This window comes from Neomonachus schauinslandi, chromosome 12 (genome assembly GCF_002201575.2).
Source record: "Neomonachus schauinslandi chromosome 12, ASM220157v2, whole genome shotgun sequence".
Taxonomy (NCBI): Eukaryota; Metazoa; Chordata; class Mammalia; order Carnivora; family Phocidae; genus Neomonachus; species Neomonachus schauinslandi.
This window is the reverse complement of record NC_058414.1, coordinates 79,429,120-79,453,406: the sequence shown is the minus strand read 5'-3', so window position 1 is coordinate 79,453,406 and position 24,287 is coordinate 79,429,120. Positions and strand designations below refer to the sequence as shown.

The 24,287-nt window shown below is 40.2% G+C and overlaps 1 protein-coding gene across 1 annotated transcript; it reads left to right on the top strand.

Moving 5' to 3' along the window:
- The first annotated feature begins 1,022 nt into the window (after positions 1-1,022).
- Positions 1,023-21,753, top strand: GPR37 (G protein-coupled receptor 37). The gene is made up of 2 exons (XM_021699361.1): positions 1,023-2,230; positions 20,428-21,753. Exons 1-2 carry the CDS (start codon positions 1,205-1,207, stop codon positions 21,244-21,246), a joined length of 1,845 nt encoding a protein of 614 aa, XP_021555036.1. The 5' UTR covers positions 1,023-1,204; the 3' UTR covers positions 21,247-21,753.
- The last annotated feature ends 2,534 nt before the right edge of the window (positions 21,754-24,287 follow it).

Here is a 24,287-nt window from a genome sequence, read left to right as displayed (position 1 = left end):
GGGGAATTAACGCGTCCCGCCCATCTCTAGCTCCGCGCCTCCGCCCTTGTTCCCTCTCGGCTTCCAGCTCCTACGAGCGAAAGCCGCTACAAAGGGCTTGAATGAAACGTGTGTGGGTTTAGTGAGTCGTAACCCACCAGGGAATCCAGTCTCCCCACAAACCAGCCTCTCTCGGAGGAGGCAGAAGAGGAGGAGGAGGCAAGGAGCCGAGCGCTGGGTTTCCCCCGCGCGCGCAGCGACTGGAGCGGCGGGGAGAGGCCGGGCCACCTCCCCCTTTCCGGCCATGCACCGCCTCGCCCGCGGCGGTTCCAGGCACCACACTCTCCGCCCGGGTTGCGCCTGCTGTCGCAGCAACAAGCTCCTTCGGCCGCCGGCACCGTCCACCGAGGAGCAGCACTCGCCCTCCCCAACCCCCACCACCGATTCCCTTGTCCGCGAGGACACGCCGCCCAGCAGCCCGCTCCGCCCCCTGGTCAACTTTGAGCTGGAGGAGAAGCAACTTTGACAGTGGCCGCGGGTTTGGAATCCCGCTTCTCCTCGGCAGCAGTAGCCTCACAAGTCGCTGGGGTTAGGTGGGGCAAGAGTTTCCCGGTGCATCTGCGCGGCGTCTGGCTGTTTGCTACCTGTTTCCAGCGAGCCGGGAGCGGGTTTGTGGCTGCCAGTCATGTGAAGAAGGGCAACTTGTTTTTCTCTCCCTTTAGCGACCTCGGCTTACAACTGGATAAAGCGGTATTGAAAGGGTGTAAAAGGGCAGAGCAACTGTTATGAATTGGATAAGGCGCTATGGGAAGGATGTAAATAGGCAGAGCGACTGTTACCAAGAAGGCAACCGCCCAAAGGCAGGGAGGAACGTGGGGCTTGGTCCCGGCTTTTCCGAGTCGCAACATTAATCAACAGTCAGGTGTTGGTTGCAACTTTTCAAGGTCAGCCACCGGGAGCAGCGATTCCCTCTCTGAACCTTGGGGATACGCAGCGCCCGGGTTGGATTTGGCTGAGAAATGCACGGGAAGCCAAAAGAGGAAGGATTGTAGAGGGGGAGGGTTTGTGACCCAAGACCCATCCCCCAACCTCCCCGTAATCTCCCGTCCCCCACTGCCGGGGCGGGGGTGAGTTGTGACATGTGCTTAACTCTCAGCAGCAACTTAGGCAGCAGGTGTCGGTCCTAACCAGGAGCCGCGGCTGCTGGGTACGCCCTCACCGAGCCATGCGGGCCCCGGGCGCGCCTCTCGCCCGCACCTTGCGGTTGCTGCTTCTGCTACTGCTCAAGGTTTCTGCCTCTGCTGCCCTCGGGTCCGCTCTTTCGCCCAGGAACGAAACTTGCCTCGGGGAAAACTGTTCACCTGCACTGAGCCAGCGTCGCAGTAGGGACGCGTGGGGACTGGGAAATTCTGCAGGAGACCTTCTGAGAACCCGTGCGCCCAGGGAGGAGGAGCAGGGGGCAGCGGTGCGCGCGGCGCCCTTGTGGGACCTAAGGGCCACGCGGGGCGGTGACCCAGGTGCGGGAAGAGGGGCGGAGGCGTCGGCCACAGAACCCTCGGGACCTCCAGCCAGGCCATCTGGAGCCTGGAGGTGGAAAGGTGCCCGGGGTCAGGAGTCCCCTGGAATTTTGGGGAGAGGGAACCTCCCGGCTCTCCAACTCTTCCTGCAGACCTCAGAGGGGAAAGAGAAGGGTCCCAGAGGCGCTGGCATTTCTGAGCACGGTCAGGAGCAGAGTGTGAGGACAGAACCCGGAGCCAGCGACCTTTATTACTGGCCAAGGAGAGGCGGGAAACTCCAGGGTTCCCATCACGACACCTCACCCAAGATGGTCAGTGGACCGTCGGGGCACGAAGGGCGGACGATCGCACCCCCTGGCAGGGCGCTGGCCCAGAATGGGTCCTCAGGTGAAGGGGTCCACGAACGCGGGGGTTCCCGCCGGGGGAACAGCACAAACAGGCGCTTGCGACTAAAGAACCCCTTCTACCCGCTGACCCAGGAGTCATACGGAGCCTATGCAGTCATGTGTTTGTCTGTGGTGATCTTCGGGACTGGCATCATTGGCAACCTGGCGGTGATGTGCATCGTGTGTCACAACTACTACATGCGGAGCATCTCCAATTCCCTCTTGGCCAACCTGGCCTTCTGGGACTTTCTCATCATCTTCTTCTGCCTTCCGCTCGTCATCTTTCACGAGCTGACGAAGAAGTGGCTGCTGGAGGACTTCTCTTGCAAGATTGTGCCCTATATAGAGGTAATGGCTTCCAGGGGGGTCTCAAACTACTGGCTTTACCCATTTCTGGGATTTATAGCATCAGAACAGCTGCGCCATGCACGTATCTAGCTGCTGAACCCCTTTACTTTTTTTCTGGGTCCCTCCTCCATTTCTCATGTCAATCATTGAGAGAGAGAGGCAGCTTTGTTCCCTCACCTTCAAACTCATCTGCTCCTGGATTGTGAAACAATTATGATCTCATCATGTATAGAATTGTTTACATTTTAAATTTATCTCACTGAATATGGCATTTATATATATTTCTGATGTGGCACCTATCAGAGATTCTAGGGTTAATAAATAGCCAGTCTGTGGTTGTCATTACCAGAATTCAGCAACAACAACAAAAAACCATGTATTATTTATTGAGTAGTACTCCAACATGATTTTTCCCCATGAGGATTGTTGAATTTTTCTTAAATATCAAAATGGAAATACTATTTTATTTGACAAAGGAAATCTGCCTTTGTCAGTTGGCTCCATGATGTATTAATAACCTCCCAAATTAGTTTAAGTGTCCTTTGGCTGTCTGCCATGCCATCCCATCTAAATTCTATGTCATTTCTTATTTCTCTCCTTTTCCTTCTCAATTTCTTAACAGTTTTATTTATTTTGTATGAATGAGCTTAGGCAAAAATAACACTTTGGCCATCCTGGCACAGAATTCATATATATGTGTATGTATGTGTGTGTGTGTGTGTGTATAAATATATATATATATATATATATATATATAAAGTGTGTATATATATATATATACTATATATATACTAAGTATATAATATATACTTGTCATTTGTTAGTATATAATGGATTGGCTATTTTAAGGGATTGACTAAGACTAGAACAATTTCTTAAGAAGAAGAGGGCATATAATAGTTTCCCAACTTTGGAAACAAAAATATTGCTGAGTAAAATTTTGTTTCATCTTACAGCTAGTGTCCTGAACCGTTATTATGGTAGTTGGAATTTGCTCTTTAAATGGCCTCTGTTTAAACACCAGCTCTTGGAAGGAGCCCAAGTGCTTTGTAGCCAGTTGTGTTTTTAGCCAGCTGGCCCTTGATTTCCTCCATTCCAACTGCCCATTTCATTTATGGAAGCAGAAGAAGGGAAACTGTAAATATTCCAGAGCCCCTGATCCTGTCTGGCACCAGAGCCAATGACACTATGTTCAACATTATTCCAGGGCCTAAAGCTAGGGGATAAGTAAACAGAAAACAGTACCTACTTAGAAGAACCAAGGGAAGAGACAGTAAATAAGACCCTCTGTTATCCTGGCAGGGATCAGATGCAGAATCATTCCATGCTGGTTAAATCAGCTGTTGCTACTTTACCAAGGCCTAGGGTTTCTCTTGTTGCCAGGCGCCAAGTAGCTCTGAAATATCTAATTTATTTGGTAGACAGTTCATTTTTGAATTGCAGGGGAGGTAGTTGAATTTATGTAAGAGAAATGTGTCTATCAATTGCCTTTCAAAGGTCAAGATTTATGATTTCTCTGCTGGAATAATGCAGACGAAATTGACATATGCAAGAATGAGGCAAAAGTAAACTATAAAGTGAACAGGAGAATTACCCCCAGTAACAGAGAAGTGTATTGGCTTGTCTAAAATGTACTGGGCATGATGAAGTCTTTATACATTAGAGGAAAAAACAATATAAAGAGAACAAAAAAAAAAAAAGAAAGAAAAGAAACTGGGGAAAGAAGAAAAAAAGAAGTTACCCAGTTCTTAAAAAAAAAACTTTAAAAGAAAGGAATCCCATCCAAATTCAGAAAAGAATATAAAAACTTTCATTAGTTTATGAGACCTCTGAATTTTGAGTGATGGTATTTATCAAGTATGTCTTTTCTCTCTTAACTCTGGGGATTTTTTTAAAATGTACGTTTTCATTTTTATTTCATTTTTAAACTTAATTCTCTGCTCCTTAAGAATATTTACCTTTTTTATTATTAAAACAACTGTTATTTTTTTCTCTCTGTATTCCGCCCCCTTCTTTATAGACCTATTTTTTTTTTTTTTTTTTTTTTTTTTTAACTAGGCTTTTTTTTCCCCAGAGAAGCAAAGGTTAGAAAAAAAAAATTTACTCATTTTGTTTCTTTAAAAATTAGACTTTTTACTGTTAAAGTAATGAATGAAAATCTTAAGTTTCTTAAGTAGTGTTTCTACATTCCTATCCTATTCTTCTGAAATAATTTTATAATTCGTTAGTATGTTTTGTGAAAATAATTATTGGATAGTAGTTATCAGCTCTATAATTTCTGATGACGAGAACAGAAAATACAGTCCAAATTTCAAAATAAAACATTTCTGCCTTTAGGAGGCACTATTATTTTCACAGAAGTAAGAGAGATTGAGTGCCTGTTCCATGTCAGGTTCCCGAAAGAACAGACCCAAATGTGGAGATTTGCTTTGCAGGAAGTTTACTGGGGCATGAGCTCAGGTTCAACACCTAGTAGGGAATGAAGGAGGCAGGACTGGGCAGAGGGAGAAGTTGAACTGTGATCCAGATGCCGAAGACCTTGGCTGACACCATAGGAGCTCCCGGGCTGGAGGACCTTGCCTGGTGTCCTGAACGAGGCAAGATAGCCCTGACTTTCTGTCTCCTGAGGGACCAGTCACTGGATGGAAGTTGCTCCCAGGAAGCGGGGGCATAACCTCGATCTGGGTGGATCTCTCTAAAGGGCAATTCCTAGAGGGGGATGCAGCTGAGAGCCACCAACCACCAGTGCTAGGGGGAATCAGCCCTGCATACCTGAAGGAATTTTGTGGGGAGGCAATCTGGGTGGGGAGCCATAGCCTGCACCACAGTGGCTTTTGAATTATCAGGTTAAATTAGAACCAGATGGCACTCTGATCCAACCCCGACTTTAAAGATGAAACATGAGGCCCAGAGAGAAATGATCATCCTAAGCATATATACCTCGTCCGTGGAAGCCAGACTCCTCATCTCAAGTTTGCTTATTAGACAAACATCTACGAGGCAAGAATGTCCAATGAGTGTTTCCTTTTTATGTCTGCTCCTTGGCATCTTTTATTTTTTTTGAAAGATTTTATTTATTTGACAGAGAGGTAGAGAGCACAAGTAGGCAGAGCGGCAGGCAGAGGGAGAAGAAGTAGGCTCCCCGCTGAGCAGGAAGCCCAATGCAGGACTCGATCCCAGGACTCTGGGATCATGACCTGAGCTGAAGGCAGACGCTTAACCGACTGAGCCACCCAGGCGCCCCTTCTTGGCATCTTTTAAAAAAAGATTTTTCTATCCAGTAGGTAGGTAAAAATTAACCCAGTTAACCTCATTTGCTATATGATGAAATTTATAGCTTTTTATATTCTTAAGTTTCATCTTGCTTCTCATAAGTTAACAGTTCCAGAGTTGGTAGCTCATTAAATTTTTAAAAACTGCAATCATCTGAGTCAATTGCACTTTTTAATGTGTCAAAGATGATTATTTTAGTGATCAAATTAAGCTATGTAGGTTACATTTTTATATCCTTAAAAATCACAAAGTGTTTTAGACTGGTAAAAGACACTGTAAATAAGTATATTTGTTTAAACTTTCTCAAAAATCTTCCCCCTATGATTCGATATCTGTATAATCGTGAAATGATCACTACAATAACTCTAGTTAGTATCTGTCACCTTACATAGTTACATTTTTTTTTCTTAGGATGAAAACTTTTATAATTTACTTTCTTTCTTAACAACTTCCAAATATGCAATACAGTATTAACTATAGTCACCATGTTGTACATTACATCCCCATGACTTATTTTATAACTGGAAGCTTGTATCTTTTGATACCCTTCAAGAACCCCCAGCCTCTAGCAACTACCAGTCTCTTCTCTGTATCTATGAGCTTAGGTTTTTTGTTTTAGGTTTTTTGTTGTGTGTGTATGTGGTTTTGTTGTTGTTGTTGTTTTTAGATTCCACGTATAAGTGAGATCAGGTGGTATATGTCTTTCCTGTCTGATTTATTTCATCTAGCAAAATGCCTCGAGGTCCATCTATGTTGTTACAAATGGCAAGATTTCATTCTTTTTTATGGCTGAATAATATTCCAGTGCATATATATGTGTGTGTATATGTACACCACATTTTTTTCATCCATTCATTCATCCATCAGTAGACACTTGGGTTGTTTCCTTGGCTATTGCAAATCATGCTGTAATGAACATAGGGTTGCATATATCTTTTCAAGTTAGTGTTTTCATGTTCATCAGATAAATACCCAAAAGTAGAATTGCTAGATCATATGATAATTTTATTTTTAATTTTTTTAAGATTTTATTTATTTATTTGACAGAGAGAGAGAGAGAACACAAGCAGGGGGAGCAGTAGAGGGAGAGGGAGAAGCAGGCTCTCTGCTGAACAGGGAGCCCAATGTGGGGCATGATCCCAGGAACCTGGGATCATGACCTGAGCCAAAGGCAGATGCTTAACTGACTGAGCCACCGAGGCACCCCTTTAAATTTTGAGTAATCTCCATTCTATTTTCCATAATAGCTACACCACAGTTAATTTTATTAATCTTAAGAAATTTTCTTAATTTTCTCTCCTATCTTCCCCTCTGCCTTCTTTTCTTCTACCATAGTTCTTTTTTTTCCCCCTACAACTTGAGTATTAGCATAATCTTAAGGAGTTAGTGGAATTTGGGGAGAGTTGGGTTTGTGTAGAAAAATAGGAGGTGTTTCTTCAGCAGAAATTGCATATCTTTGTAATTTACATTCAACTCTTGTTTTATTTCAATTTGTTGGCATAAGCCTTGGGGAGAGTAGCCAGCTTCCAGGGTCTGTTGCTAGAAAGTAGTTTTATCATATTTAATGTTGCTATGAGTGGGAATATACTGGGAAATGTTGTAGTTGATAACTTCTTTCTTTCTATTCCAGGATTCTGATGCCTTTGTAGCCCAGTGGTAAGTCCCTTAAGGATCAAGGGCAGATGGAATGGTAGGAAAACGGGATAGGAGAGAAGAGAATCTGAGTGGATGGTGGCCATCCTAACAGACACATCATTTTCAACTGGTTTATCAGATAGTCACCAGAAAAAACAAACAAACAAACAAAAAAACCAGAACTATACTCAAAGAGATAGTTGTATGTGGAAAGAGAGGGGTAGGGGAGAGGGAGGGAGAGAGATGGATAGATATGGAGGTCTGGGTGTGGACTGCAATAGGAGATTGGCATAGGAGTTCCCTATCACACCATTCCTTTAAGGATCTAACAAATGATTAAAGCCAAATAATTCAGGCACTGAATATGGCAACTGGAACAGATCTTTGCTCATTACTTGATGAAAGCCAACCAGAGTCAGTGTATCATCTGATTCAGATCCACTGCTAAATATGTATTTCTGTTTGGACATTAATTGGAAGTTCTGAATGAGGGAGGGGCTCAAGGGAGAAGGAGAGAGAGAATCTTAAGCAGGCTCCATACCCAGCACGAAGCCTGAGGTAGGGCTCGATCTCACAACCCTGAGATCATGACCTGAGCTGAAATCAAGAGTCCTATGCTTAACCAACTGAGCCACCCGGGCGCTCCTAACTGTATTTTTATTTTACTGGGATACAAGATTCCTGCATCAGGGTGGAGGATGGATAAAGGGAATGCATCTCACCAGGGCCTCTGGACCAGAGATGATTTGGGAAAGATCTACAATGTTTTATGATGAAAAGAACCAGGTTCTCCAATGGCTTTAGAAATACTCGTTTTAAACTGATTTTAAACTGAATGAAACAAATGGCTCTTTAATTGCCTTAGATTGTAGTTAGCACTGACAGGTAAGAAAGGAAGGGTCCTGGAACCTGAAGATGATTTACCATACAGGTATGCGATGCCACAAAGATTTCCTTGGAACCCCTACATTCAAGTAAGAGCACATTTATCATAACAGATGGTAAATTTGCTTGAGTTGTGGATTAGCCATTAGGTATTCTGATGGACTTTTAAGTGGAAAGATAGTTTTATGAACAATTTGAAAGTCACTAATAATAATATTCTCAGGGAAAATAAACTCAGTGTATGCGAATGGGTACTCAACAAATATTTTATGACTTCCCACTAATCCCTTTATATTCATTTCCTGCATTCCCATGCAAGTAAAAATATTTAGCTGATGACTTTTGCAGAAAGGATTTAAAAAGTTATAGAATGAGCTCTTATTTATAATGCCATTTATGAATAGTGTATGGCAAAGTTTACTGAATTTGGGTTCTATATAAGAAATAGAAGTTTTATTTAGCATAATTCCTCCAGTCCCATCCATGTTGATGTAGAAGTTGGGTATTCAACCTTTTTGATGGCTGAATAATATTCCATTGTATATATGGACCACATTTTCTTTATCCATTCATCTGTTGAAGGGCATCTCGGCTCTTTCCACAGTTTGGCTATTGCGGACATTGCTGCTATGAACATTGGGGTGCATATGGCCCTTCTTTTCACTACATCTGTGTCTTTGGGGTAAATACCCAGGAGTGCAATTGCTGGGTCATAGGGTAGCTCTATTTTTAATTTTTTGAGGCACCTCCACACTGTTTTCCAAAGTGGCTGTACCAACTTGCATTCCCACCAACAGTGTAAGAGGGTTCCCCTTTCTCCACAGCCTCTCCAACATTTGTTGTTTCTTGCCCTGTCGATTTTTGCCATTCTACCTGATGTAAGGTGGTATCCCAATGTGGTTTTGATTTGAATTTCCCTGATGGCTAATGATGATGAACATTTTTTCATGTGTCTGTTAGCCATTTGTATGGCTTCTTCAGAGAAGTGTCTTTTCATGTCTTCTGCCCATTTTTTGGCTTGATTATTTGTTTTTTGGGTGTTGAGTTTGAGAAGTTCTTTATAGATCTTGGATACCAGCCCTTTATCTGTAGAGTCATTTGCAAATATCTTCTCCCATTCTGTGGGTTGCCTCTTTGTTTTGTTGACTGTTTCCTTTGCTGTGCAGAAGCTTTTTATCTTGATGAAGTCCCAAAAGTTCATTTTTGCTTTTGTTTCACTAGCTTTTGGAGATGTATCTTGAAAGAAGTTGCTGGGGCCAGTGTCAAAGAGGTTATTGCCTATGTTCTCCTCTAGGATTTTGATGGATTCCTGTCTCACCTTGAGGTCTTTCATCCATTTTGAGTTTATCTTTGTGTATGGTGTTAGAGAATGGTTGAGTTTCATTCTTTTGCATGTGGCTGTCCAATTTTCCCAGCACCATTTATTGAAGAGACTGTCTTTTTTCCATTGCATATTTTTTTCCTGCTTTGTCGAAGATTATTTGACCATAGAGTTGAGGGTCCATATCTGGGCTCTCTATTCTGTTCCATTGGTCTATATGTCTGTTTTTGTGCCAGTACCATGCTGTCTTGTTGATCACTGCTTTGTAATATAGCTTGAAATCAGGCAACATGATGCCCCCAACTTTGTTTTTCTTTTTCAACATTTCCTTGGTGATTCAGGGTTTTTTCTGATTCTGTGCAAATTTTAGGATTGTTCCTAAAGTGTTCCAAAGTGTTCCAGCACTTTGAAAAATGTCATTGGAATTTTGATCGGGATGACATTGAAGGTATAGATTGCTCTGGGTAGCATAGACATTTTAACAATGTTTATTCTTCCGATCCATGAGCATGGAATGTCTTTCCATCTTTTTGTGTCTTCTTCAGTTTCATTCATGAGTGTTCTGTAGTTCCTGGAGTATAGATCCTTTACCTCTTTGGTTAGGTTTATTCTGAGATATCTTATGGGTTTTGGTGCTATTGTAAATGGAATCGTTTCTTTAATTTCTTTTTCTACAGTTGTATTGTTAGTGTATAAGAAAGCAACTGATTTCTGTGCATTGATTTTGTATCCTGCCACATTACTGAATTGCTGTTGCTGTATGCGTTGTAATGTAATTTGGGGGTGGAGTCTTTTGGGTTTTCCACATAAAGTATCATGTCATCTGCGAAAAGAGAGAGTTTGACTTCTTCTTTGCCAATTTGAATATCTTTTATTTCTTTTTGTTGTCTGATTGCTGTTACTAGGACTTCTAGTACTATGCAAAGAAAGTCAATTATCGTATGGTTTCACTTATTTGTGGAACATAAGGAATAGCATGGAGGACATTAGGAGAAGGAAGGGCAAAATGAAGGGGGGGGAATCGGAGGGAGGGATGAACCATGAGAGATTATGGACTCTGAGAAACAAACTGAGGGTTTTAGAGGAGAGGGGGGTGGGGTGATTGGTTAGCCCAGTGATGGGTATTAAGGAGGGCACGTACTACATGGAGCACTGGGTGTTATACAAAAACAATGAATCGTGGATCACTACATCAAAAACTAATGATGTATGTAACTAACATAACATAATAAAATTAAATTTAAAAAAAGAAATAGAAGTTTATGATATTCAAATGTGAAATTTAAATAATTTCCTTAACTAGTGATTATACTGAGAATGCCATTCTTTTCTAAAGCTTGTCAGTGAAGTACACACAGAAATGGATTTTTCTTTACTTCCCTTCTAGAGATACTTGTTGGCATTCAGCCTGGAAGGATTATATATAAAACAGCAGCACCCAATAACTGATTAAAGAACAGTTTGAATAATTCATTATTTTCTATAATCCTTTTCCACATATGTCATCATTCATTCATTTACTCACTATCCATTTATTCATCAAACATTTATTGAGCTTTCCTACTGTATTGGGTATGATAATAGGTGGGGATGGGAGTAGAAGGAGTGGGGGAAAAGGGGGGAAAGTTTCCAGAAATGAGTAACATCTGCATTACTGCTTTTAAAGTAACATTCTACAGTGTAATGAGCACTATACTAGAGGTTAAAACAAGGTATTATGGAAGGTCAGGAATGGGTCCTGGAATGAGTCAGCTCACAGTTGTACTTACTTAGGACCAAAGATGGACAAATTCAAGTGAAAACTGTGCTCACTCTAATTCTTTTTCTATCATATTCTTATTATTAGTCTTCATAAATTCTACACAGCCTAGATCCCTGGTGAAAAGGTACAAATACAAAAATCTTTTAATTCTTGCTTTCTTGTTTTCTCAATCTTTTGTGGGATAGGAAGCCCATAAGAATCATTGGCAAGATAATTTGGCAGATAGGACAGCCCTAGAAATTTTCATTTGGAACACAGAATTCTAAATTATTATTTAGAATACAATGCCTGAGATAACCGTCTCTGCTTTGGAATTATTAGTCCTTATTAGTCATAAGGAATTAGGTAAATCAAATTTTAAAATTTTACTTAAATGATTGGTTCATTTAACAGTGTAATAATAGTATATTAAATTGAGTCCCTTTCTTCTGAAAATCCCAAAAATGTCCCTATTACTTAATTTGACTTTAGAGGGGCACCTGGGTAGCTCAGTCGGTTAAGCATTTGCCTTTGGCTCAAGTCCTGATCCCAGGGTCCTGGGATCGAGTCCCATGTCAGGCTCTCTGCTCAGTGGGGAACCTGCTTCTCCCTCTCCCTCTGCTGCTCCCCCTGCTTGTGCTCTCTCTCTCTCTCTGTCAAATAAATAAATAAAATCTTAAAAAAAAATAATTTGATCTTAGAGAACCTAGCAAGAAAAGCTGAGAAGGGAGATATGTTAGACCCTATTATAGATCCCTTAGACCCTGTTATAGAAAGGGAAGCATAAAGAATGGACTTTCTCAAAATTGAATTAATCTTTCAAGCACAGAATCAGAGTGAGGACTTACCCTGAGTTCCCAAGGACTGCCAAGGTATCTGGTTATATCAACAAAGCATCCTTCAACAGCAAAAAGGAAGCAAGTATGTCTGGAAAAGCAAAATAGATCTGGGTTTATGATTCCTAGGCTGAGTAGGTGGGGGTCTATCTACCTTGCCTTTTACCCTTACCCTGCAGGGACCTTGATAGAACGTTTCCACCTTTACTAGCTCTTTGCTAGATTTAACAGTGTCACATTGGAAGCACACGGATCTGTGTCTGGGGTGTGGACTATGTGCAGAAAGGGATGGGCAGGCTGCTCTGCAGTGAGATTTATCTCTGGCATTGCACTTCTGCTCCCACCCTCTGGGGATCCTCTGGTCCTTTTACTTCCCAAGAATTGACCTGCCAAAGTCCAATAATTAACACAACCTTGTTGCCAAGACTAACTCTTAAGTATCCTCATTAGAATGGTATTCTTTGTGCCAGAGGAGATGATCTCATCTAAAATTTCAAGGTAGACTGGAGAATGGGGTTGCTGCAACCTCAAATATGGGGTCTATTTGAAAAGTAGGTATACATACTTTCCATAAAACTTCTATAAAACACAGGATATAATTACAGTGCAAGGCTTGAATACTTTTGGTTTGTGAATTTATGATAGTTTTTAATGTTAGTTGTCAGCACACTTGAATGGTTATAGCATTAACAAGGCCAAGGTCACTGATTTGATCCAGGACTGGAATGAGTCATTTTCATTAGGTCTGTGACTGCTCAGGTTTGCCATTTTTTACTTCCTGCTCATCACTCCACCTCCGAGGGCCTTTTCTCCTATCTTCATTGTCTTCTTGGTTCATATCTCTCATGTATGGGAAAAGCATCTAGTAATTCATTTACAGCAAGATGTGAGATTTAGAGATACATGTCTTTTATAGGAGGATTTATGAAGAAAAAGTACTTCCTTAATAGACTACCAAGAGTGGGATTTTGGTTAAGAGCAGAGAAATTTTGTCTTAAAATATTGTTTCTTGGTGTCATTCAAATCATAATTACCCAACCACAAATGGATGAGGAATGTGTTTTTAGTTTAGGTTTACTGTCATGTAAACTAATGTCATTAAGAACAAAGGAAAACTGGTGAAAATTTATTATTGTTCTTTGGAAACTCATCAGAACCTCTAGGTGAACAACAGAAATTCCAGGATTCCAGGTCACTTTAAGATTGATTAGAAACATTACAATAATACCAACAACTGCTTGGGCTTGGGATAAATACTAATTATTGAGACTAAATAGATTCCTTAAGATCTGTTGATTTCATCCCTCTTAGGACAAATGATGTTAATATTGCTGATTGGTTTTTTTATACTAATGAGCATTGACATACTTATAACCAAATTACAATGTTTTAGACAAGTTGTAGTAATTTTTTTTTTTAACTGCGAAAGAAATATACTGTGCTACAGAGGTCATATGTCACAATTGGTAGGAAACTTTATGTCGAGGTCGGACTGTAAAAGTAAAGAAAGATTTATAAAATCAACACACGTTTGGGAGTGCTATGTTAGCTTTTAAATAGTCTCAATTGTTTTTAAAATAAGGAAGAGAATGTTACCAAGCTTAAGCAAGAGGGCGGAAGGTGGAGAATGAGACTATAATGACAGCTGATGCTTTCAGTGTTTTTCCATGGCATTGGGAATCAAGTATAGATGAAATATGTTGGGTATCATTGAAGTAAATGGATGTTTGTGATATGTGGGTGTGTCAGATTAAATCTCAGTAGTTTTGATAAAGGGAAGAAGCCTTCTCTTTGTGGAAGAGCGGCTGTAAATGGCTTTATTTCATTTTAGAGATCCATGCGTGTTTGTAAGGGGTGAGGCAGATCTCTCCCACTCGCTGTTTTGGTTTGGAAACACTAATGGAAGTGTGTTACCACCCTAGTATCATGACTTGCATGCATTCTGAAAGGAAGACCTTTTGATAAAGGCCGTCTTATTCACAGCAGAGGCTCTGATAAACATGCTCTCCCCACTGGTGATCAAAGAAATGCCTCTTTCCTGGAGAAGTTGCCCTGAAGTGTGGCAAGGGTAAGGATTATGGAAAATGCAAGAGGAAGCCAAAGGCATACAAGCTCAAGCCATTTAGAGTTTCAAAGGAAACTCTACCCTGTGCTCCTCCTGCTTTTTTCCTGCCTGATTGTTAGGCCTGTAACCACAGACTTATAATAGATTATCATTCATGGTCCAAATGAATGGGTTTTCTTAACAATAATGCCCTTGTTTTGTGAGTTACTTGTATACAAAGGACAGCACAGAAATAGACGTACTTAAACATCTTTTTGAGGTAAAATATAAGTTAGGCTAGAGTACAGTTGTCATGGCTTTGGTTAGACATTTCCCTATTTTATAAAAATCAGGATATTTCAGTCACTTCACTGTACTGAAGCATGTTGACTCAATTTCATATGAAAGAAATTTTGTTTGGAAGTACATGGGTCTTTTTCCCCCCATCATTGTTATCACTGATTTACATCAGAAAGTTTAGCAAAAGGTACCATTTATTTGATAAAAGTTGTACCTTCATAGCTTACTGTCATTCAAAATGGTTTCTTAGGGGGCACCTGGGTGGCTCTGTCAGTTAAAGCATCCAACTCTTGATTTCGGCTCAGATCATGATCTTGGGGTCGTGAGATGCAACCTTGCATTGGGCTCTGCGCTGGGCATGGAGACTGCTTGAGATTCTCTCTCTCCCTCTCCCTCTGCCCCTCCCCCCACCATCTCTCTCTTTCTCTCTCTCTCTAAAAAAATAAAAACACAATACTTAAAAAAAAAAAAGATTTATTTGTCTGTCTGCAGTAAGCTTCTGAGAAATGGAGCAACAGCTAAGACAGTAGCTCAGGATCTTCCTGCCAGGATCCTTACTGTTTTTTGTAAAGCGTCCGTGTGTTCTTTGTTCCTATCATTTTGAGTGAACTCGAATTTAATGTAGTATGAAGTGAACACGGTGGCTCCGGTTTTCTCATGGCCTGATGTTTGTACCGATTGAGAACTTGAACAGTGGGAAGAATGCTTTGGCACCTCGGCTGCTGCTTTCCCACCTGAGTCCTCAGGTCTCGACTCTGTGCCTGTCCCCTGCCTTGACGCGATGCTGCAGGTCACTGAGCTGCCAGAAGCTTTGCTGCCCTGCACATGGGCTGGGTAGGGGCTGAAGGCGCTGTGCTGTTGTTCCTCTGGGATACAGAGATGGGCAGAACATTGCTGTATGAAAGAAAGCTTTCAGAGTTGTTTATTTTGATTCTCTTTGCTTGTGCACTTTGATGCCAACCACCCTCAAAACACTCCATATCTCATTTTCCCAAATAGTTAAAAATTTCTGCTGTCAGCTTTCCTCTGATCTTGATTCTCAAAATTAATAGTCTTGTCCATTAGAAGTGTTTACAGTTCTGCTTTTGTTGACGTTAATTATTTCTCCCATTGCAGTTTAATTAATAGGAGATTGTATCTTACTCATTCCATCTCTCTGGATGTTGCTTCAAAAAAAGAAACTACCCCGTACCAGTTTTACTCCCAAGAGCAAATTTCTTAGTGACGTTGAATTTTAGCAATCAGATATGGTCATTAAATGCAGAAGATCCAGCATTTATGACACAGTTTTATAATTGCATATCATTGCACCATTCATCTTGGTAGAATTTCCAATGAGCTGTAAGTAAACACATATATTTAAAAATTGTGACTGAAATCTTTTCATGTTACCCCAATGTTTAGCAATCTTAATTGCATAGTTAGAGTTTATGTCAGAGAAAGCGGAAATTAGCCCACCACCCATGATCCAGATGATTTTTATCAATTTCTGAGGTTGATTCTTGACAAATGTTTAAAGCCTTCTATAAATAATTTGGGAAAGTACTGAGCGGGAGCTTTGTACCTTTCTTTCTCTTTCACATCATAAAATCAAGTGCAGAAGTGAATTTACAGAAACCTACCTGAAGTAATAACACTGCAGGAGGGAGGAGGTACCCAGGACTGGCCTTCGGGCGGTTGCTCTTGGCAACTACGTAGTAAGCGCTATCTGCATTTGGGGCAGTGTTTTCCTCGGAGGCCCCAGCACTTGTGACCTTCCTGCTTCAGCTGGCTCCTAATTGAGGAGAACACGATCAGAGAGAAGTACGATCGGACAACAGGAAGCTGGGTACCTGCAATGTGTGTAGGAAACCTAGGAAGCTTCCCTCAATCTGTGATTCGTCAAGAGGACCACAGATCAAATACGTTCTTTCAAACGCATTTGGTGCTCAGTCCGAAAGCTTTTGGGAACACCGCTGAAGAACTAAGCATCTTCAGATAAAGTACAATGTAGAATTCCTGAGCGAAAGTTGGAGCACATGTAAATCTTGCTTAAAATTTGCCCCGGCTTTTGTTACCATGTGCAATGAAATATACAGAACCTAGAAAACATTTTTTGCTTTTTGAAGCAGCAAACGTCTTCTAATTAAAAATGGATGTGCAGCACGGTTTATAACTATCTAAGGAGAGGCAGTCTAACACACCTGTCTTAATACATGTCCACCCGCATTCATTGGCTATTCCCTCTCATGAAATGCTTTGTAACAGACTGGGAGGTAGGTATGCAAATGCTAGCTCTTGTGCAAATTGGTCCAGATTTTATTTTTTTAAAGATTTTATTTTAGGGCGCCTGGGTGGCTCAGTTGGTTAAGCGACTGCCTTCGGCTCAGGTCATGATCCTGGAGTCCCTGGATCGAGTCCCGCATCGGGCTCCCTGCTCGGCAGGGAGTCTGCTTCTCCCTCTGACCCTCCTCCCTCTCATGCTCTCTGTATCTCATTCTCTCTGTCTCAAATAAATAAATAAAATCTTTAAAAAAAAAAAAAGATTTTATTTTATTTATATATTTGAAAGAGAGAGAGCACGAGCAGGGGGAGGGGCAGAGGGAGAAGCAGGATCCCCACTGATCAGGGAGCCCAGTGTGGGCTCAATCCCAGCACCCTGGGATCATGACCTGAGCCGAAGGCAGACGCTTCACCGACTGAACCACCCAGGCACCCTTTGTCCAGATTTTAAATCTCTGTGTTTAAAATTAAGGAGATTAATTGGGGGAGAAGATGCTATCTCTTGAGTGTCGTGTGTTCTTTGTAAATAATGATCAAAAACTACCAAGAAATGGATGTGCCAAGCCTCTAAGAGATTGCCTCTCATCAGACTCTCTAGTATTTTGTCTATTTTGTCAGTAGAAATGTTATTCATAATTTTAAGAGAGTGCACTGCATAAAGCTCTGTAGCTTTGTTATTTGTGGACTGACTCCGGATATGTGGGTGACAGGGACACGCGACAAAGATTTGCGTTAGTGAAGATGGCACAGAAAGTCTTGCTGAGGATTTGTGTACATTTGATAGTTTGAGGATTTTTTTGTTTTGTTTTACATTCTTATAGAGAAATGAATCAAAATATTTGAAAAATACATAAATGTGAAGTTTCAAAAATCCATAAAATAAAATACTGCAATTTCTAAATAATACTTTTGATGCAGACTTTTAGAAAATAGCCAGTCCTCAGATTTCCATGCAAAGTGTGGCAATTACTGACATTAAGAAAAGTAATGATCTGATCTTAAGACAGTTGCATAGTATGGGCCTCAATTTTAGAATTATTTTGAATCTCTGGCATAGAGGCAAAATAAATTTCCATCAAGGTGAACAATTTGTTAATTTGAAAGTTAATTTTAAAAAGGTGTATGGAGGGTGCCTGGGTGGCTCAGTCAGTTAAGCATCTGCCTTTGGCTCAGGTCATTGATCCTGGGGTCCTGAGATCGAGTCCTGCATTGGGCTCCCTGCTCAGCGGGGAGTCTGCTTCTCCCTCTCCCTCTGCCCCTCCTCCCCACTCATGCTCTCTCTCTCTCAAATAAATAAATAAATAAAAATCTTTAAGAAAAAATAAAAAGGTGTATGGAGAGTTGACTTTTTATGACAGTCATATTGGATGGATATTTCTTATACTGGTATTTATGGGAAACTTTCTGAAGATTTTGTATAAGAATCGTGGTTATAAGCTCAACCATGTCATCTTGATCTGCCCTGATCTAGATTATGAATCATACTTTTTCTTCAGTTTTGCTTTTCATACACTTAAGCCCTCATTATATCTCATTTTCAGACTGTCTCCACTAAGAGTTGTGAGAATAGTCAGGGCATGGATGCGGTGTCCTTATTTTCCATAGTGGAACCAGTAGCCACTGACTAATGTTTAGCGTGTAAAAAAGGGGAGAGTATTTGACATTGGAACTCTCATAGAATCCGTAAGGCAAGTTGCCATCATTCTGGGAAGAGTGACAGCTTGAATGTAGCAGATAAACTACTAATGTGTTGAGTGTCAAAATTGTTATGACAAATGGTTTTCCTTTTTTCAACATGATCCCTTTGAGTTCTAACAAATTAGACAGGAACATTTTATATATATATATGTATATATATATATGTTTTCTTGCCCCTTTGCCAAGGCATGACCTATAGCTGTGCTTTTTGAACATTCCCACTAGCAGACAGAGGAGAGTGAGTGCACATATCCGAGAGCCTAGGGTACACCCCAAAACATCCTTCCCACCTACAGAGTTTTCGTCTCCTGTTTCATCTTAAACCTCATGAACGTTTTACCTTCTATCCTCATTGTCTTTATTTAAATATATAAATAATGACATTTATTAAAAATTAAATTATTTCAATTTCCTGTAAATAGTTGAGTAAATTTGATGCTCCCAGATGATTACTGTGTTTATCTTGTGCCTTTGAGAACTACCTTCCCCCTTTTGGTTGACTATGACCTCCTTAAGGGAAAGAATTGTTTCTTGTTGTATATCCCCAATATCTAGCAGAGTGCTTGGGCCAGAGTCCATAGCAATAAATGTATGCTTGTGTTGAATACGTGTTTGTGTATGCATTAGAGAGTGTGTAGGATGTTTGTAAATATTTTACAGGCTACTGAATGATAGTATGTTTACATTAGGAACATGCATTTATATTCTCTGTGTGAAAAAAAATATGTACATGTTTTTGGTTCTTAACCTTTAGTTGTTGATTTATTTAGATGTCTGGACCATATGCATATAAGACTTTGGATGCAGTGCTCTGTGTGGTCAGCATCAAAGGGTTTTCTGATCTGAAATTTTCCTATGGCTGGTACATCTAGACATTGTTTCTGGCTCCTTTTTGCATATTTTCATGGTTATTTTTTCTATCTCCCATCTTTTGACATTCCTTCAGTATCTCATATAACCTTAAATTTGATAAATGTACTTAATTCATGATAGCTGTACTTATTTTATGCCTACCCGATCCAGTAAGTTGCTTCTTTGGGCAACATAAATTCATAGTGGTGGATTGTCTCTTGCATATTGTGATTTTTAATTGTGAATCCATGTTCCCTCAAATTTTATCTGTGGATTTCTGAGGTCTGGTTTTAAAGTGCATTCTTCCAAAGAGGTTTTGTGTTTTCTTCTACCAGGTGCCTGGGACAATTTAAAATTGTAATTTGGTTTTTTTCTGAGCTACATGGATGGTGTGAATTCTGGCCTTAGGCCAGTGTAAATTTGAGCTCCTGGTTAGAATTTGCTCTTCTTTTTTTTTTAATCTCCAGTTCACCTAGATCCAAATCATATAAGGTTGACAAGTTTCTCTATTTCCTTCTATTTTTCCTCTTTATACCCATGAAGATGTCACTATTCAGGGAGTTCCCAATTCATAAGGGGATCTTTGACCTAATCCCCACGTACACTGGCTCTAGCTTTGTTTCCTGCCTCTGTGTACTTGGGCACCTGCCCCACTACCTAGTTAAAACCAACTTGAAACTCTCATCAGGATTGGCAGATGTCCCTAGGGCAAGCATGCAACATGGAGGGGGAGGGGTCACTGACCTGTTTGGCATTTGTTTTTTCATTGATTTTGACCCCTGGAGAATTTCCCTTTCTTGTTTTCTACAAGTGTATGTATTTGAAAATAATATTAAAATACTTTACTTTGCATTTAGGAGAAATTGGAGATCTTTACTCATTTGTTGGAATTAATAAGCTCTTGAATGTTTGCTGTGTGTGAGGCATGCTATTGACCCGCACACTGGAAAACATGACTATCCTTTTCAGTAATGAAAATGGGATGCACTCAACTATCCTTACTCCTTATCTGGATCTTCTGGTGGCTGGCATTTTCGTGGTGACTGAAATTTTTGAGGTGTCTCTGCTCTTTTCTAAGATAAAGTGGTATTGGACTAGCTGATCCTTATGGATCCTTTCAGCTGTAAAATTTTTTGACTCCATGACCCTTGAACCACTGCATTTCTTTATTTTCCCCTCCTATTTTTATCTTATAATAATTCAGCTAAAGACAGCAACCCAGTTACCCATACCTCATTCCAGGAAATTTTTTTTTTTTTTTGTCCTGTTTTGCCCATCTGTATTTACTGCCTAGCGTTCTGATCTTTTAGAGATCACCCAGAATAAATGTGTTCCATGTTCCTCCCACAGGTCGCTTCCCTCGGAGTCACTACCTTCACCTTATGTGCTCTGTGTATAGACCGCTTCCGGGCAGCCACCAACGTGCAGATGTACTATGAAATGATCGAGAACTGTTCTTCGACAACTGCCAAGCTTGCTGTTATATGGGTTGGTGCCCTACTGTTGGCGCTTCCGGAAGTTGTTCTCCGCCAGCTGAGCAAGGAGGATCTGGGGTTTGGTGGCCGAGCTCCTGCGGAACGCTGCGTTATCAAGGTCTCCCCAGATTTACCGGACACCATCTACGTTTTAGCCCTTACCTATGACAGTGCAAGACTCTGGTGGTACTTTGGCTGTTACTTCTGTTTGCCCACACTTTTCACCATCACCTGCTCTTTGGTGACTGCAAGGAAAATCCGCAAGGCAGAGAAAGCCTGTACCCGGGGGAATAAACGACAGATTCAGCTAGAAAGCCAGATGAACTGTACAGTAGTGGCTCTGACCATTTTGTATGGATTTTGCATTATTCCTGAAAATATCTGCAACATTGTTACTGCCTACATGGCTACAGGGGTTTCTCAGCAGACAATGGACTTGCTTTATATCATCAGCCAGTTCCTTTTGTTCTTTAAGTCCTGTGTCACCCCTGTCCTCCTCTTCTGTCTTTGCAAACCCTTCAGTCGGGCCTTTATGGAGTGCTGTTGCTGTTGCTGTGATGAGTGCATTCAGAAGTCTTCAACAGTGACCAGCGATGACAATGACAACGAATATACCACAGAACTTGAACTCTCACCTTTTAGTACCATACGCCGGGAAATGTCCACGTTTGCTTCTGTGGGAACTCATTGCTGAAGGACAACCTTTTGTTTGGTTAGATTTATTTGATTTTCAGATCCTGTGAAAGTTTTTACTTCATATTTTCCCCTCCTGGGGGAAAAAAATGCAACAAAAGAGAGAAATATTAACTACTGTAGAACTGATTCTGCAAATTAATATTTGTGCTTTGAAAAAAAATGTTTATATTTAGTTATTTAAGAAATATGAGGAGGCCAGTAGTTTTAGGTCATTTTATCTGGTATGGTGCTAATATTTTATTTGAAAAAAGTTACTGCACCTTCATTAATTGCTAACTTTTTTTCTTTTAAAAAAAAATATATAATCAGTGTATATTGATTATAGCCATGTGATTTTGTAGGTTATTTTATGTTTGAGTTGTGATTGGAAGTATATTGTATATGGTATCGTGAGATGTTAAGAAGCATTCACAAAGTAGCACCAAATAAATTATACTTTATTCTTTAATGTCATTGTCAATCTACTTTTAACCAAGATTCAATAAATCTTTTAATTGCCTTAAATACACAATTACTGGTTCTATGCACAATTTAAAACCAGCCTTATTGTTTTAAAATTCTATTTTCCTTTAAAGCAGGTAATCACCATGTTACAAAGCAGTTTTTCTAATAGTACTATTTTATGTGCATGATTCATATAAAACTATATTGTATGTTCAGACAAAATTGTATTTTTAATATTCAGATACAGATGTAAGATTACTTCCAAATATTTATAAAATATGAATAGACAGCAGAGTTACTATTATTTATTTCTGAAGCATCATGTAGAGCTACAAGTTTTCCCATTACGATATGAGCAGAATCAAGGACTAAAACACCATGTATTTATCTAATTTCCTCTGAACATTGACCTTTGAAGCACTCTGAATTCTAACTTTTCTCCTTTTAAAAAACAAACTTGGTTAAATCTGTGTGACTTAATTTCTTTAAAGGAATGAAAGTACAGTAGTGGAATAATAAAATATATATCTTGATTAGAACATTTGAATATTCAAATACTACCTTTAAATTGATATTCCATAAGCTTCCAACAAAAAAACTAACCCTCTCCTTTTGAATTATTTGATTCCCCTCAGGAGTTTAAGTTCCAGCAGTTGTGTAGGATGCCTGCCTCTAGGGATTTGGGAATGAAAACAAGGCATCATTGTCTTCTTACAGATCCCTGTAATAGATCTCTGAAAAACTTCTCGAGGATGCCTAAACTCGGTTTGGGCTGCTGAGCATATCAACAATTGTGATTCCACAGTGTCTCTCGTGATATTTAGTCAACTTTATAAATCATAAAACATTGACTGAGCACATGATGTAGAAAACGCTCCGTGAAATTACCTGTAGTAAATAAAAGTAACGAGAGCTTAGTGTTGGACTTTATAAAACCAGGCAGGAGTGGGATAAGAAGGCAGGGATAAGATAAATGTGTAAACAACAATGGTATAATCTGGGACCTTTTAGGGAGGTGTAATGTCCCACGATGGATCAGAGAAGAGAGAGAGAGCCATCAGAATTGAGGAGATTGTGAAAGGCTGTGTAAGATAACTGGATGGTTAGTCCATTGAGAAGGTTGATAAAAGGTAGTGTGAGGAGTGGACACTCCAGGAGGAGGGAGCCAATTGAACAAAGGAATAGAGAGAGGACTTACGGGGTATGACTGAAGAATAAATGAATAGTCTATTTTGGCTCCCGTACTATGTGGGCATAGGAGGAGGGGAAGATTGAAGGGGGGGAAATCGGAGGGGGAGATGAACCATGAGACGATGGACTCTGAAAAACAAACTGAGGGTTCTAGAGGAGGGGAGGTGCGTGGGGGGATGGATTAGCCTGGTGCTGGGTATTAAAGAGGGCACGTTCTGCATGGAGCACTGGGTGTTATGCACAAACAATGAATCATGGAACACAACATCTAAAACTAATGATGTAATGTATGGTGATTAACATAATAAAAAAAAAGAAGCCTCATGCAATATGCTGATGAAAATATGCATTGAGACCATATTATAAAAGGGTCATGTTTTGAAAGATGTTTAAATGGAGTCCTTCAGGAAATGTGGCTTGGTTTTAATGGTTTTTGAGCGTTGGGGAAACATCACCGCAACTCTGTAAAAGGAAGATCAATTTGAAAACAGTTTCAACAGGCTGTTGGGGAGAGTCTAAAAGTGAAAAACCAATTAGGAAGCTATTATAAAGGTTGAACCACAATGAGGGCAGTTGGGACTCAAATTTCTTTTTTTCTTTTATCCTTGACTTTTGACTTTTCAGTAGTTGAAACCTACACCTTCTTACTGAATCCTATCTCTGTTGAAGTAGGAACTTTGATAATTCCAGTGAAGTTGTCCCAAGTGTAAAGTGGTTTGGAAGTTTTCTCCATAGCCTTGCTCATTGCTTTCTCATAAGAATTCCTGCAGTGTATTTTTTTTTTCATTGTTACCCTTTTATGCTCTACTTTTCTCTAATCGAGATTCTGTCCCATGTCTTCCCCTCCTCAAAGTTTCCTTAAAAAGAGAAACACACACCTAGATTAAGCCTGCTAAAATTTTGATTGGCCAGATATCTCTACAGATAGCGTTTGAGTTCACGAACAAAATCAATTCTGTAGTTTCAGGATAGTTAGCAAAAGTCTTTTCAAAATATCTATACCTGTATCTACAACTGGATAGCATAATCAATTTAGCATTTCTTGGATGATTCACAATTCTGAAGGCTTCAAATCTACGACTTCAAAAATCAACTCATATTTAACTTGATGAACCTTTATTAAAATTCTTTGTGCCTGGTGCTAGGCGAGGTAGTTAGAACACATAATTTAACTTTTCTTAACCTTAAGATTCCTGCCATCAAGTAGTTTATTTGCTGAAAGGGGCATATTTATAAGCAAATAAAGTTTAATGTGATAACTGCAGTGTGCATGAAACATGGAGAGGTTGGTGAGAAGCTGAAGGTGAACAGACTTTGAGGGCCCAGCAGCTGGGAGGAGGTAAGAATGAAGGCTTCACAGAGGAGAAAGATCAAATGCTTATTGTTCCATATCAGATCTAACTG

Coding starts and splice junctions, on each gene's coding strand:
- GPR37 (XM_021699361.1), top strand. CDS start 1,205: ATGCGGGCCCCGGGCGCGCCTCTCGCCCGCACCTTGCGGTTGCTGCTT. Junction 2,231..20,427: donor AGATTGTGCCCTATATAGAG/GTAATGGCTTCC, acceptor TTCCTCCCACAG/GTCGCTTCCCTCGGAGTCAC.